This window comes from Notolabrus celidotus, chromosome 7, assembly GCF_009762535.1.
Source record: "Notolabrus celidotus isolate fNotCel1 chromosome 7, fNotCel1.pri, whole genome shotgun sequence".
Lineage (NCBI taxonomy): Eukaryota > Metazoa > Chordata > Actinopteri > Labriformes > Labridae > Notolabrus > Notolabrus celidotus.
In genome coordinates, this window is record NC_048278.1 from 38,014,987 (window position 1) to 38,030,469 (window position 15,483).

The 15,483-nt window shown below is 40.2% G+C and overlaps 1 protein-coding gene across 3 annotated transcripts; it reads left to right on the plus strand.

Moving 5' to 3' along the window:
* The first annotated feature begins 1,594 nt into the window (after positions 1–1,594).
* On the plus strand, positions 1,595–13,489 carry ltv1 (LTV1 ribosome biogenesis factor). Of its 3 annotated transcripts, XM_034687881.1 has the most exons (12): positions 1,595–1,613; positions 1,778–1,948; positions 2,382–2,513; positions 2,609–2,809; positions 3,773–3,860; positions 4,139–4,271; positions 4,925–5,159; positions 6,067–6,194; positions 6,305–6,441; positions 9,579–9,631; positions 10,130–10,330; positions 12,419–13,489. In XM_034687881.1, exons 2-12 carry the CDS (start codon positions 1,946–1,948, stop codon positions 12,527–12,529), a joined length of 1,422 nt encoding a protein of 473 aa, XP_034543772.1. In that variant the 5' UTR covers positions 1,595–1,613; positions 1,778–1,945; the 3' UTR covers positions 12,530–13,489. The 3 variants fall into 3 exon arrangements, with proteins under 3 accessions (XP_034543772.1, XP_034543771.1, XP_034543773.1); XM_034687880.1 differs by lacking the exon at positions 1,595–1,613 and having other exon boundaries at positions 1,703–1,948; XM_034687882.1 differs by lacking the exon at positions 1,595–1,613 and having other exon boundaries at positions 1,710–1,948; positions 10,133–10,330.
* The last annotated feature ends 1,994 nt before the right edge of the window (positions 13,490–15,483 follow it).

Below are 15,483 nucleotides of genomic sequence, written 5' to 3' on the forward strand. Positions count from 1 at the left end.
GAAACACTTGTACGCTGTCACTTTGATAACCTGAGAGTTCAGTACTAACTTTCTCTGATTATTACTAAATACATTTATAAATATGATTAAAAAAAAGGAAAAGAAATCACATTTATACATGTATTGCAGGAAAAGTTTGATGCTTTAGTCGTTATTGGCATTGACTCCACTGGTCATTGCAAACAACAAGGCCTTAGACTTTGGACCTGGACCCAGAACTTTGGTCCTGAATCTGCAGCCTCTGGGTCTGCAGGCAAGAAGCCTGTTAGGGGAAGGGCTCAGGGACAGGTGGAGAGAGGGAAGATTTAACTATGGGTCCTCTTTAATCAAGTAAAACAATATTTTAGGAATGTAATTTCTATATATTCAAAGTCAGTATTTTGGACAGTGGGCCAGCAAAAGACAATATTTTAAGGTGCAATTTTTTTTATTTTGAGGAAGAAAAATAGAATTTTGAAGAACAGGCAATCAAAAAATGTTTTTTGGAAGGTGTATTTTTCTTAATTAATCTGAAAAAAGTTAGAATTTTGGAGAGTGAGCGAGTATATAAAATATGAATGTATATATATTTTGATTTTTGACAAACAAGTCATAATTTTGGCATGGAGAGTGAGTGAGCAAAAAAAAAAAAAAGATATAGAATCTTTTTTTAATTTTGAAAAAAAGTCCGAATTTTGAACAGTGGGCCAGCAAAAGACAATATTTTAAGGTGTCATTTTTATTAATTTTGAGGGGAAAAAATTGAATTTTCAAGAACACGCGATCAAAAAAAAGTTTTTTCTCAGGTTTATTTTTTTATTATTATTTTGAAAGAAGTTAGAATTTTGGAGAGTGAGCGAGCATACAAAATATGAATGTATATATTTTTTGAATTTTGACAAACAAGTCATAATTTCGGAGAGCGAGTGAGCAAAGAAAGTTATATAAATTAAAAAATATATGTTTTGAAAAAAAGCCAGAATTTTGGACAGAGGTGAGCAATTATTTTAGATTTTAGAACATTTATTTTTCACATCTGAATCGCACTATTTTGTCATACTGTGTATGTTTTTAATAACCTGGTGCAATTTTATCTGTGTAATAATTTACCTCACTATCTAGTCACAAGATAGAAGTGTACATAGTGTGTTTATATCTGTTATATTTGCTAGATTTTATTTTATTCTATTTTTTATTTTATTTTATTTTATTTTATTTTATTTTATTCTATTCTATTTTATTCTATTTTTTATTTTATTTTATTCTATTTTATTCTATTTTATTCTATTTTATTCTATTTTTTATTTTATTTTATTTTATTTTATTTTATTTTATTTTATTTTATATTATTTTATTTTATTTTTTATTTTTTTTATTTTTTTTATTTATTTTATTTATTTTATTTATTTTATTTATTTTATTTATTTTATTTTTACCTCTTCTTATCCTTTCCCTTAATTTAAAGAGACACATTTGACATGTATTCCCCTATAGGCCCAAAGTGAACCCGTCCAGCAGGTGGCAGTATTGAGCCATAAACCAGTGAACCAGCCGTCAGCTGCTGAGGAGAGGAAGACTGATCTGGACTAAACCAACAACAGCTCGTGTCGGGGGAATTCAACCTGCAGTTTAATGTACAATGAATTCATTTAGTGACACAAAAACACATTTATACATCTTTAATTTAAACCACATACATAATGTGATAATAATTAGACCCAGGAGTTTTCACTCTTTATGTAAAAACACATTAATGCTGTTTTTGACCCCCGTCGGGCTCCGTAATGGTTCTTTCCAGAGATGGCAGCAGCAGCAGCATGGTGAAGGAGGACTCAGCGTGGAACCACAACAAGGACTAGATTCTGGATTTAAACGGTTCTAAGTGTTAACATCCAGCTGAAGTTTAATCTTTGGTGATCTTTAAACCCGACAAGTTGAATAAAAGGGACTAAGAGTCTGAGTCACGATGGTAAGACCAGCTTTACAATGTTAGCTAGCTTTGTTAGCTAACAGGGGCTAACGTCAGTGCTGTGTAGACATCAGTAAATTCTGTTTTTATACAGAATTCTGTTTTTATATTCATGTCAGTTTGATTCAAAGTGACATGATTGTTGGGAGACATCCATTAGCTCATCTAAAAGTCCCCTTTTCTCTTTTTCTAGCTTGTTTTTAGCTTGTTAGTTAGCCTGTTAGCTCCCAATAGTTACAGTTTAACAGACAAATAACTTTGTTTTCTTCAACATGTTTAAATATTAGAGTCTGACCTTCCTGAATCAATGTTTTGTTCATCCTGTTAATGTAACCTGAGGAAACAAAGACCGAGTCAGGCTTTAAATGGTTCCACAGCTGAGACTTTCAGTACAGAACATTGAACATCTCTGTGTTTGTGTCTTTTATTTCAGCCTCACAGAAAGAAGAAGTCATTCATAGAGAAGAAGAAGGCTGTGACCTTTCACCTCGTCCACAGGAGTCAGAGGGACCCGCTTGCTGCAGATGAGAAAGCCCCGCAGCATGTCCTCCTACCTGCTGCGAAGGTAGGGTCTCTGCAGGAAGACTCTCTGATCCGACCCCCCGAACGTCGACTTTGACGTCGTGTCATCATCACGTGTTTGTGCTCTTTGTTCCTCAGGTGGATGCAGAGAAGAGACGGGAAGAGCAGAGGGAGTTTGGCGTTTTCTTTGACGATGACTACAATTACCTGCAGCACCTGAAGGAGGCGGAAAGCCTGACTGAGTGGGTGTCTTCTGGACCCTCGCAAACTCGTGTCCGGGATGATGATGAAGGAGAAGAGGAGGAGGAGGAGGAAGAGGACGCAGACAAAACCATTCCTGTAGGTTACATCCAGATGTTTACCTCAGTATAATTTATTTATGTAGCACCAAATCTCAACAAGTGTTTCCAAACAGAGCCGGTCTAGACCGGACTCTATGTTCTATCATTAACAAAGACCCAACATCAAGACCGGATCAGATCCAGTCCCACTTCCAGACAGGACTCAGTCTGATCTCATCTTAATCCACCATGAACAGAGCACTTTGCAGCATTTAGCAAGTTACAGTGGCAAGGACAAACTTCCTTTAACAGGCAGAAACCTCCAGCAGGACCAGACTCATGTTAGACACACATCTGCTGAGACCGTGTTGGAGAGAGGGATAGAGGGAGATGAAGAGAGAGAGAGAGATGATAGTGGGGAGACGGATAGTAGTAGTTGTAGCAGCTGGAGTCTGGACCACGTCCACAGCAGCAGAGATCCAGAGGAACCTACGAGACAAGGGAGCTCAGGGACTCCAGAAAGGTCTAAGAAAAGAGAGAAGAGAGGGAGACCAGAAGAAAGAAAAAGAGGAGGATGAATGGGGAAGGAAAGGATAGAAGGAAAGGACGGGATAAGAAAAGGAGACAAAGGATGAAGAAACATGAAACCAACAAAGAAAAGAGAAAGAAAGAAAAAAGGAAAGGAATGAATGGAAGGAAAAAGGAATAAAAGAGAGAAAGGAAGGAAGGAAGGAAGGAAGGAAGGAAGGAAAGGAATAACAGAAAAGAAAGGAGAAAAGAAGGAAAGAAAGAAAGAAAGTCCCAAAAAAGGAATCTATCCAGAGGAACCTACGAGACAAGGGAGCTCAGGGACTCCAGAAAGGTCTATGGTTAGTAACTTTAAAGGGACAGGAAGAGTTAAAGTGAGAGACATATTCATTTTGGTCTCTTCATGTCCGCGGTCTCTTTGATCCCTCGATATCGACACAGACTGTTGAAAACAAAACGCTGAGTCATGATTCCTCTTGTGTTTGATGAACAGGCGTCCTCCATCAATCTGCCCTCCTCCGTGTTCGCCTCAGAGTTTGAAGAGGAAGTTGGACTTCTGAATAAAGCTGCTCCCATCTCAGGTAAAAAAAAAACGACCCACAATGAAAGATTATTAGAGTCTTAGTAGATTCTGAAAGAGCACGTTTCACAACAAGGTGGAAAGCTGTTTACACACTTCTAATACACACACGTCTAATACACACACGTCTAATACACACACATCTAACGTCTAATACACACTGTAGGAAGTAGTCTGTAGTTCATCCAGACATTAGAGCTGAGACGTTGCGCTGCTGTTCCTTTAAATCGTCTTCTTCCATTGTTTTCATCTTGAAGTGTTTCCTGTGTTTTCTTCCAGGACCCCGGCTCGACATGGACCCCGACATCGTGGCTGCTCTGGACGAAGACTTCGACTTTGACGACCCGGAGAACATGCTGGATGACGATTTTATTGTCAAAGCAAACCGTGCGGGGGCAGCGGGGGGCTTCAAGTGAGTTATTGTTGTCGGGGTACCATGAGCTGCTGATTGACTGATTTTCTTAAGGGCCTGTGTCCACTAACGGCGGTCTCTTGTAGGGATGTCCCGATCCCGATCTCAACTATCAGATCGGAGCAGATCTGGACGTTTTTTAATTGATCGGTGATCGGCATTTGAGACTGTCATCTTATCCGCTCATTTACGTCGGCTTTCACTGAACACAATTTGCAGCTGAAGGCTAACGATCAAGTGTAACTGAGCGTTCTGAGTCCACTTATGTGGAAATAGAAGTTTTGTCGTAGAATTAGCAGCAGCTCTGACCTCAAAATTATCCCCTTAAAAATAACAAGTGAGCTTAGTCTCTCCTCATCTCAACATCCGTCTTTGTTGTTGACAAAATTGATATCAGAAGTCCCGCCCCTTCTTGATATCTGTGATTGATCTTGGATTTTATTATCAATGTTATTTCTTCATGTTGTGTTGCAGACACAAACTAGTAAAAGAAAAGGCTGATTCATGTTTTTAAGATAATGTTCTAAGATTTTAGGCTTTCATTTTGATAGGACAGTTTGAGAGAGAGACAGGAACAGTGACAAAGACTAAACCAGCGCCCCCTGCAGATATAGAGTAATCTTAATGTTCTGTATCTGTTCATCTTTTGACAGAGCTGAAGGGGATGGTGAGGATGATGAAGATGACTGGGAGGACACAGACGAGGAAGGCGACTTTGACTCTGAGGGCGGGTTCTCGGGTGATGAAGACGCGGAGGGTGGCGGCCGCGGCAGAGAGTTTCTGTTCATGGACGAGGAGACGAAGAGTCGATTCACAGAGTACTCCATGACGTCGTCCGTGATGAGGAGGAACGAGCAGCTCACCCTGCTGGACGACCGCTTTGAGAAGGTGAAGTTTTGTTCTGGAGCTTTTGTACTTCCTGAAACAGAAACTGATGTTCTTGTGATGTTCTTGTAATTAACGGGTCTTCAGTTTGCTGAAATAACAACATCATGATGCAGATTAGTCCAAAGTCCAAAGTCAAGCTTTGTCAGGTCTGTCCTCAAGAGGAGAAGAAAACTACGTCTACAATGTTTGTTTGTTGAATGGAGGTCTATGAAAGAGGATTAGAGACACTGATGTTTCTTTAGCTCTGACCTTCTTCACGGAATGTTCCATTTGTTCTCAGAATTCTGACATCATCAAAGACAGAATTCTGACATCATCAAAGACAGAATTATGACATCATCAAAGACAGAATTATGACATCATCAAAGAAAGAATTCCGACATCAAAGACAGAATTATGACATCATCAAAGACAGAATTCTGACATCATCAAAGACAGAATTCTGACATCATCAAAGACAGAATTCTGACATCATCAAAGACAGAATTCTGACATCAAAGACAGAATTCTGACATCATCAAAGACAGAACTCTGACATCATCAAAGACAGAATTCTGACATCATCAAAGACAGAATTCTGACATCATCAAAGACAGAATTCTGACATCACAGACAGAATTCTGACAACATCAAAGACAGAATTCTGACATCATCAAAGACAGACTTCTGGAATTCTGTCTTTGATGATGTCAGAATTCTAGAACACCTGCTGTTGCTGTCCATACAGACTGTTCTTCCTGCTGACCCCTGATTGGTGGATACTCCTCAGACTACAGACAGAGACCAGAACCCTTCTCAGACTAAAATGTAGAAAGAATAAAGGTGCTTCGTGTTAAGGAGTTTCCTCTCAGTGTCTTTGATTTCCAACGATTTAGAGCTCTTGTTTTCTTTGTGTCTTTGGTTCCAGTTTTACGAACAGTTTGACGACGATGAGATCGGCGCTCTGGATAACGCTGAGCTGGAAGGATGCATCCAGCCGGACAGCGCTCGCCTGGAGGAAATCATCAAAGACTACTTCATCCAGAAAGAGAAAGAGTGAGGACGTTTGCTCTCTTCCTCTCATTCTGATAAAATACAGAAGAATCTTTATCCTAGAAAAATGAGATGACCTTGATTTCTTATGTTACATGTTGTGTTTGGTTTAGGTATGTCAGGCCTGAGGATCTGGGTCCCATAGAACTCCCTGTCCTGAAAGAGGAAGAGGAAGATGAAGAGGAGGAAGAGATGGAGACTATTGTTATTCAGGCTCCAGAAGAGAAGTGGGACTGTGAGACCATCGTCAGTAAGTTAAATACGTGGTCATATCCTGAGAGGCTGTGTAAGGATCTTCTGTATCTGACTGTAACAGTGGAGATCCCTGGGTTCATTAAACTCTGTCACTCCTGTCTCACTGACAGTAAAGCCTGGTTTATACTTCTGCATCGAATCGTCAGGCTACGAGACCTACACCTCATCGTGCGCCTCAGGTTAGGGTGTAGGTCGCGTAGCCTGACGTGTTCCTCCTACAAAATGTAAACATAGTTTCAGACGATGCAGACCGCAAGACCTGTGATTGGTCCACTGGGCAGCATCAAATTTTATACACTTACAACATTTAAGGAATGACAGCAACTCAACCGTAACTCGACTGTAAATAGACAAAAAAATTGATGTAAGTAATCCACAACTCGAACGTAACACAGCCTTAAATTGACTCAGCCGTAAATTGAGCACAACTCCACTGTAGATCGAGCATAACTTGACTGTGAATCAACCGTAAATTGTCTGTCAATCGACCGATACTGGACTGTAAATTGGCCATAACTTGACACTAAATCGACTGTATTTTGGCCGTAAATCGACTGTAAAATTACCATAAATCGGCCATAAATTGACCGCAACTCGACTATAGATCCACCATAACTTGGCTGTCAATGGACTGTAAATTGACTGTCAATTGAGCGTTACTGGACTGTAAATGGACTCAGCCATAAGTTGACTGTAAATCGACCATAACCTGACCGTAAATCGACTGTAAATTGACTGTCAGTTGACCGTTACTCAACTGTAAATCAAATCCGCTGTAAATTGACCACAACACGGCTGAAAATCAACTGCATTTTGGCCTTAAATCGACTGTAAATCGACCATAACTTGATGCTAAATCGACTGTATTTTGGCCGTAAATCGAGTAAAATTACCATAAATCGTCCATAAATTGACTGCAACTCGACCGTTGCTCTACCATATATTAACTTGGCCGTTAATTGACCACAACTCGACTGTAGATCGACCATAACCTGACTGTCAATTGACCGTTAACGGACTGTAAATCGACTCGGCCATAAGTTGACCACAACTCGACTGAAAATCGGCCATAACTTGACGCTAAATCGACCATAACCTGACCGTAAATTGACTGTCAATCGACCGTTACTTGACTGTAAATCAAATCGTCTGTAAATTGACCACACCTCGACTGCATTTCCGCCTCAAATCGACCGTAAATCTGTCAATTGACCGTTACACGACTGTAAATCAACTATAATTTGACTGTAAATCGACTCTAATTTGACTGTAAATCGACTCTAATTTGACTGTAAATCGACTATAATTTGACTGTAAATCGACTCTAATTTGACTGTAAATCGACTCTAATTTGACTGTAAATCGACTCTAATTTGACTGTAAATCGACTATAATTTGACTGTAAATCAACTATAATTTGACTGTAAATCAACTATAATTTGACTGTAAATCAACTCTAATTTGACTGTAAATCAACTATAATTTGACTGTAAATCGACTATAATTTGACTGTAAATCGACTCTAATTTGACTGTAAATCGACTCTAATTTGACTGTAAATCAACTATAATTTGACTGTAAATCAACTATAATTTGACTGTAAATCAACTATAATTTGACTGTAAATCGACTCTAATTTGACTGTAAATCAACTATAATTTGACTGTAAATCGACTCTAATTTGACTGTAAATCAACTATAATTTGACTGTAAATCGACTCTAATTTGACTGTAAATCGACTCTAATTTGACTGTAAATCGACTCTAATTTGACTGTAAATCGACTATAATTTGACTGTAAATCGACTCTAATTTGACTGTAAATCGACTCTAATTTGACTGTAAATCGACTCTAATTTGACTGTAAATCAACTATAATTTGACTGTAAATCGACTCTAATTTGACTGTAAATCGACTCTAATTTGACTGTAAATCGACTCTAATTTGACTGTAAATCGACTCTAATTTGACTGTAAATCGACTCTAATTTGACTGTAAATCGACTATAATTTGACTGTAAATCAACTATAATTTGACTGTAAATCAACTATAATTTGACTGTAAATCAACTATAATTTGACTGTAAATCGACTATAATTTGACTGTAAATCAACTATAATTTGACTGTAAATCGACTATAATTTGACTGTAAATCAACTATAATTTGACTGTAAATCGACTATAATTTGACTGTAAATCAACTATAATTTGACTGTAAATCGACTATAATTTGACTGTAAATCAACTATAATTTGACTGTAAATCGACTATAATTTGACTGTAAATCGACTATAATTTGACTGTAAATCGACTCTAATTTGACTGTAAATCAACTATAATTTGACTGTAAATCGACTCTAATTTGACTGTAAATCAACTATAATTTGACTGTAAATCGACTCTAATTCGTCCGTAAATCAACTATAATTTGACTGTAAATCAGCTATAATTTGACTGTAAATCGACTCTAATTTGACTGTAAATCGACTATAATTTGACTGTAAATCGACTCTAATTTGACTGTAAATCGACTCTAATTCGGCCGTAAATCGAGTGTAAATTTGCTGTGACTCCACCATAAATCGGGCCGTAAATACTCTAACTTAACCGTGCTTTCCATCTCTTCCTCTGTCTCCTCTCTTTTCTTCTTTGTAATCCCTTCTCTATGAGCAATGGGAACATGTATCATCCCCAGTTTAACACGCTCTGAGTCTTCCTAGTTCCCTGTGGAGCGAGCAGGAAACATTCAGAACTGGAAACATGCGATCTGATCAGCATAGATCACACTGCCCACTAGTGTTTGGGTCAGGATTCACTCTGATTTATTTTAGCTTTGAGGGAATTCACTTCACTCAGCTCTTACAGGAAACAGAAGAGCTGCAGTCTGTTTTTAAAGGAGCCAGAGGTTAAAGTCTTATCAGGGTAATAAAGCTCAGTGGCCTGAGGTTTGACTCAAACAGTCAACGATTAAAAACCAACTGAAAGTCTTCAAATGTGACCTAATGTGTGTTACAGCCTGGACTGTTTATTCCTCCTTTAAAAAGAAACCATGAGTGTGAAAGTCTTTGTGTTTGTGATAAATGTCTGATGTTGTTTTATGAAATATATATTTACATTATTGTCTTCTCCAGGTACATATTCCAACATCTACAACAGACCCAAAGTCATCGAGGAGCCGTCAAAGGTAGGAACACACCCTCTCAGGTTGGATTCAGATGTTTTTGACACTTTAATGGAGAAGTTTGTGACTCAAGGAGGGGAAGAGAGAAAGCAACATATGACCCAGAGTTCACCCTGACTCAGTCTGCAGAGGGAAACTTTCTTATCAAGGGTTTTTTTTTTTTTTATTCTGGAAATCCCAAATACTTCCCAATATTTATTGAATCGATCGCTTCGTGATCGGATAATTACAACACTCCAAAAAAGCAGAGAGAAGCATCAACACACCAGATGGAGAGCAAAAACAGGAGAAACACAAAATCAAGGCAGAGTTTGAGAGTGTTGTAAGGATGATACTTTGGCATAAACCACAGCATATGAGATAAATATGAAATATGGTGAAATGCTCCACAAATGATGTCTCTTCTCAGGTGACATGTTTAAAGTGGGCCACATACAATGGAATGAGTCTCATCTTGTGAAGCCGGGGTCTGAAGTACTCAACCGTCTTTGTTGCCTTCAGCAGAAGCCGATCCGTGTGTCGCAGAGAACGGGAATCCCTCTGGACGTCCTTCCTGCCAAAGGTCTGACCGCCAAACAGGCCGAGCGTATGACCCGGATCAACGACTCGGACCTGCCTCGAGTCTCCACCCAGCCCCGAGACAAGGAGGAGAGCAAGGAGGAAAGGAAGGCGAGGAAACTTGCCATCAAGGACGAACGCAAGGTATGGAAACAAATGAAGAGAGATTAACATACAGAGGAGGTTTCCTGAAATAATGCTCGACAAATGACAAATGAACATTTGTCTTTATTCTCTTATTATTTCTTCTTTATAAAGAACGTCTCAGATATTGTCCCCGTCAGGCAGAAACGTTGCACTTCCAAAACCACTTTCTTTCTTTTTTTCAGAATTCTGACATCAAAGACAGGACTCTAGAACTCTATCTTTGATGTCAGGATTCTAGAACTCTGTCTTTGATGTCAGGATTCTAGAACTCTGTCTTTGATGTCAGGGTTCTAGAACTCTGTCTTTGATGTCAGGGTTCTAGAACTCTATCTTTGATGTCAGGATTCTAGAACTCTGTCTTTGATGTCAGGATTCTAGAACTCTGTCTTTGATGTCAGGGTTCTAGAACTCTGTCTTTGATGTCAGGGTTCTAGAACTCTGTCTTTGATGTCAGGATTCTAGAACTCTGTCTTTGATGTCAGGGTTCTGGAACTCTGTCTTTGATGTCAGGGTTGTAGAACTCTGTCTTTGATGTCAGGATTCTAGAACTCTGTCTTTGATGTCAGGATTCTAGAACTCTGTCTTTGATGTCAGGGTTCTAGAACTCTGTCTTTGATGTCAGGGTTCTAGAACTCTGTCTTTGATGTCAGGGTTGTAGAACTCTGTCTTTGATGTCAGGGTTCTAGAACTCTGTCTTTGATGTCAGGGTTCTAGAACTCTGTCTTTGATGTCAGGGTTGTAGAACTCGGTCTTTGATGTCAGGATTCTAGAACTCTGTCTTTGATGACAGGATTCTAGAAATCTGTCTTTGATGTCAGGGTTCTAGAACTCTGTCTGTGATGTCAGGATTCTAGAACTCTGTCTTTGATGACAGGATTCTAGAACTCTGTCTTTGATGTCAGGGTTCTAGAACTCTGTCTGTGATGTCAGGATTCTAGAACTCTGTCTTTGATGACAGGATTCTAGAACTCTGTCTTTGATGACAGGATTCTAGAACTCTGTCTTTGATGTCAGGGTTCTAGAACTCTGTCTTTGATGTCAGGATTCTAGAACTCTGTCTTTGATGACAGGGTTCTAGAACTCTGTCTTTGATGACAGGATTCTAGAACTCTGTCTTTGATGTCAGGATTCTAGAACTCTGTCTTTGATGTCAGGATTCTAGAACTCTGTCTTTGATGTCAGGGTTCTAGAACCCTGTCTTTGATGTCAGGATTCAGTTTTTGGTGACCCTTAATGCTCGATAGTGAGCACTACAAAATATCAGCCAATGAAAAGCATTAAAAGAGCTCATGGGTGAATCCGTTCAGTGTTTTATTTGATGAACTGAGATAACTAAAGACCATATTCCTTATTTTATTGATTATATATATTTATTAAAAAAATTAATCTGAAGCGTAACAGGAGCTAAAAGCGGACTAATCCGCTTCATCAGGACTGCTCACGTGTGTTTTGATCGTACGTGATTGACACTGACCCGGTAACACCAACAAACAATCTCACCTCTGTCGTCACGATGTGATTCAAATCTTCACAAATCCCCTCCAACAACAATCAGCTTTGTCTACCTGAGCCTCGCACACTTCTGACCTCTGACCCGGGGGAAGACAAACGCACACAAACAAAAACCTTTGTGCAAAATGAACACTTTGAAGTCTGAGTTCAGGATCCGGAGCAGAGAGTCTAGAAAGCATTAAAAAAAAAACTCTGAAGCAATATATTCCTCTTCATCATGAACACACACACACACACACACACACACACACACACACACACACACACACACACACACACACACACACACAGTGGTTCATTTGTTCTCACATAAACCGCTCTGCTGCCCCAAAAACTCATCAGAGCGCAAAATCTGGATGAATCTGTGCTGATGCTCCGGTTCATCCTGTAAATATTTATATCATCATGTTTACCGTCATGTTCCTTTTAAAGAGCGTTCCCTGTCCGGCCCTCCTTTGACTCCTGAAAGAGTCTTAAAACGTCTCTCAAGGAGGAGATTTGAACAAACAACATCCAACATGAACTCGTTTGTTGAACACAATGTTAAACTTTACTCTGTCTGTTTTTGAACAGGAGCGGAGAGTGGAGAAGAAAGCAAACAAGAACGCGTTCAAAGAAGAGAAGGCGCGGCAGGAGAAGCAGATGTTGAACCTGAGGACGAACATTCAGGGTATGAAGCTTTAGGCGCTGACAGCCGGGCGCCGCCTGCACGGACTCTGTTCTGTTTGAAGCCTCACAAGTGGACGCGCCGCTTTTTCACCCCGAGGACGCGACAGGACCATGAACACAACCCCCGAACATGAAGGACTGACGGGGTCCTGGGAGACTCTGGTTTCCTCCAATCATGATGAGATAAAGTTGATTTAATTAAGACACGAGGCATTTGTGAGACACCGACTCAGGCTGTCAACAGTTTGAAATCTAGAAATACGAGATGCTGGGTATCGAACCAAAATGTTACCATTACAGTTTAACAGTCTGTACCAGAAGAAGGCCTTTAACATGTCATGATCTGATCCGTTCATATGGATCCCTCCTCACCTGGAGCTCTGTCTCAAGGGGAGAGTCCTGCCTACCAGCATCTTTCAGGGTTGATCCACTTCTTCTTCTATCTTAGTCCTTAAATCTGTACAAAAGAAAGGTATAAAACAAGCTTACTCCCATCAGGTCAATCATGAGGGCAGATTTTCAGTGTTTCATTTATGTTTGTACCAATTCAATCAAACATGATCGAATACTGAGTAGCAAGAAAACTGTGGCTACCATTAGCAGAGCTAGCACCACCAGCCTTCAGTCCTCCTTGCAGGTTAACGTCCTCACGTCTGTGCTGGTTCCTCATTGCTCCAGATTCTGCGCTAAGAGAGGAAATCTGTCACCTGAGCTTGTTTACATCCGGGTAGTAGAGCGTTATATCTTTATGGCAGCAGACATTGAATGGAGCTACGTCCTCTGCTAGTCGTGGATGGTCGTGCGACAGCTGAGACACAACATATGACCGACGGTTTAGGCCTACAATAATAAAATATGAATGACTCGTGTGTTTGGAGATGCTGGTGGGTGGATTACAACGATGCAAACACTTCATGTTCAGATAACATAAATATTTTTCATGTCTTTAATAAAAACACTTTGATGCAGTTTGAATGAAGTTTCACGTTGACTGTTGTGCATCCATGAACACACGATCATTTTGACTGGTGGACCTAGAAGAAGAAAGAAATGTACTTTGGTTATGCTACACGCACAGTTTGGTGTATATATGTACAATGATTTAGTGGACATGCACTTAGGGGGAGATGTCAGAGTGAGGATGCTGCCATCAACCAGCGCACTCCGAGCAGTTGGGGTTCGTTGCCTTGCTCACCTCGGCAGAGCCCAGGCAAATGAACCAGCCACCAGTCCACTTGCCAAATTTCGTCCTTGCTGGGACTCGAACCGGCAACCCTCCGTTTGCCAAGCCAAGCCCCCATGGACTGAGCAACTGCCGCCCCTACGTTCCATCCCTCACCTGTGGTCCAAACATTGGACTTCCTCCAGATCCGTGTCCGGTCCGGCTCCGGGCTCTATCGTCCATCGACACCCACCGGTTGTGTTTTCAGAACGCGGCACGGAGCAGGACCGCCGGTCAGCTGGAGTCATGTGACCGAGGATCCTCCTCCTCCTCCTCTCCTCATCCATGTTGTCTTTCTGGTCCTCTGAAAACCTCTGACCTGTTGACTCCAGGCCTGGCTCTGCTCATCATGACTTTGGTTTGTTGTAGTGAAGTGAAAGAAAGCAGCAATTACCTTCCATCTAAATGTCAAGTCGCAAAAATGCTTTAAGGTGTACATTCAAAAAACCTTACAGCAAAACTGTAAAAGACAAAGAACAACAAACCTAAAGTCCTCTTTCCTTAAATAACTTTTTTTGATTCTTGTTTTAATCTTTGAAAACTGCTGTACAATTCTGTCGGACAATAGAATCCTAATGAACAGTAATAATTGAGGAAAAAAACAAATACACGTTTTTTCTTGTTTTTTTTTAAAGAAATAAGTTTATGAGAACATTTTCAGTGAGAATAGTCTCCACTTGAATGTAAAAACAAATTCCCCCAAATCTCTGAACTTCCTAATAATTAAGTAACACACAGCCAGAACGCAACGGAGCGGATCCAGTGGAAGTTAACGCATTGACTGGAATAGAAACCTATCAGATCCGGTGCTGTGACGGATCAGAGACGGACCGGACCGGACCGGATCTGGTGGAATTTGGCCGAGAGCTTTGGGTTGTGACCGAGGAGATGAGATCTTTGATACAACCAAACCGTGTTGGCTTCATGCAGGCCTGCTCGGCATACCAGCAGGACCAGACTCATGTTAGACCCACATCTGCTGAGACCGTGTTCTAGTCTGATAATATCACTCTGACCTGGAGCTTTTCTCCTAACGGGAAGTGTTTCTGTAGAACCAACAAACTCTACGTTGTCCCTCCCGTGATGGCTGATGAGTGTTCAATATATTCAATATATAGGTTAGGAAGAAATTTAACTGTCATTTTGGCACTGTGCATTCATTCTCATTTGTAAATAATTAGTCTTACACAACTCATGAGGAAATATGTAAATCCCTGACGGAATGCCAGCACACCTTGCTGAACCATGACTCCCTTTCATAAACCACTAGAAAAACACTCCCACACACTCCCACACACTCTCACAGAGCCTGTTCAGCAGGTCACAGCAGCAGAGTAATACCTATCAGAGTAATGGCCCCGTAAGAGGTGTGGCGCTGCATGTAAGGTTAAAAGGTATTTAGTACACCTTCCAGTCTGTTGGCAGGAGGGGAAAGTCCAGAAAAAGTCCTGTGTTGCTTTTATATGTGGAATATTTCACATTTGAGCTCTCTGTTAAACAACTTGAACTGCTAAAGAAGTCCAAACAGGTAAAAGGTCACCTTACTGAACCTGGACTATACCTCAGAGTGAAGACTTCTCATGGTGCTGAGTGAAGGGTCCCCCTGGAAACTGGTGAAAGACGGCGTCCTCTTTGAATCATTATTTATTTAAAATATTGAAAACAAAGAAGTTTCTCTTTTTAACATCATCAATACGATTTAAAAATGAAGTTCAGTACGTGAAGTGGGGCAGAGACTGAAATCCAT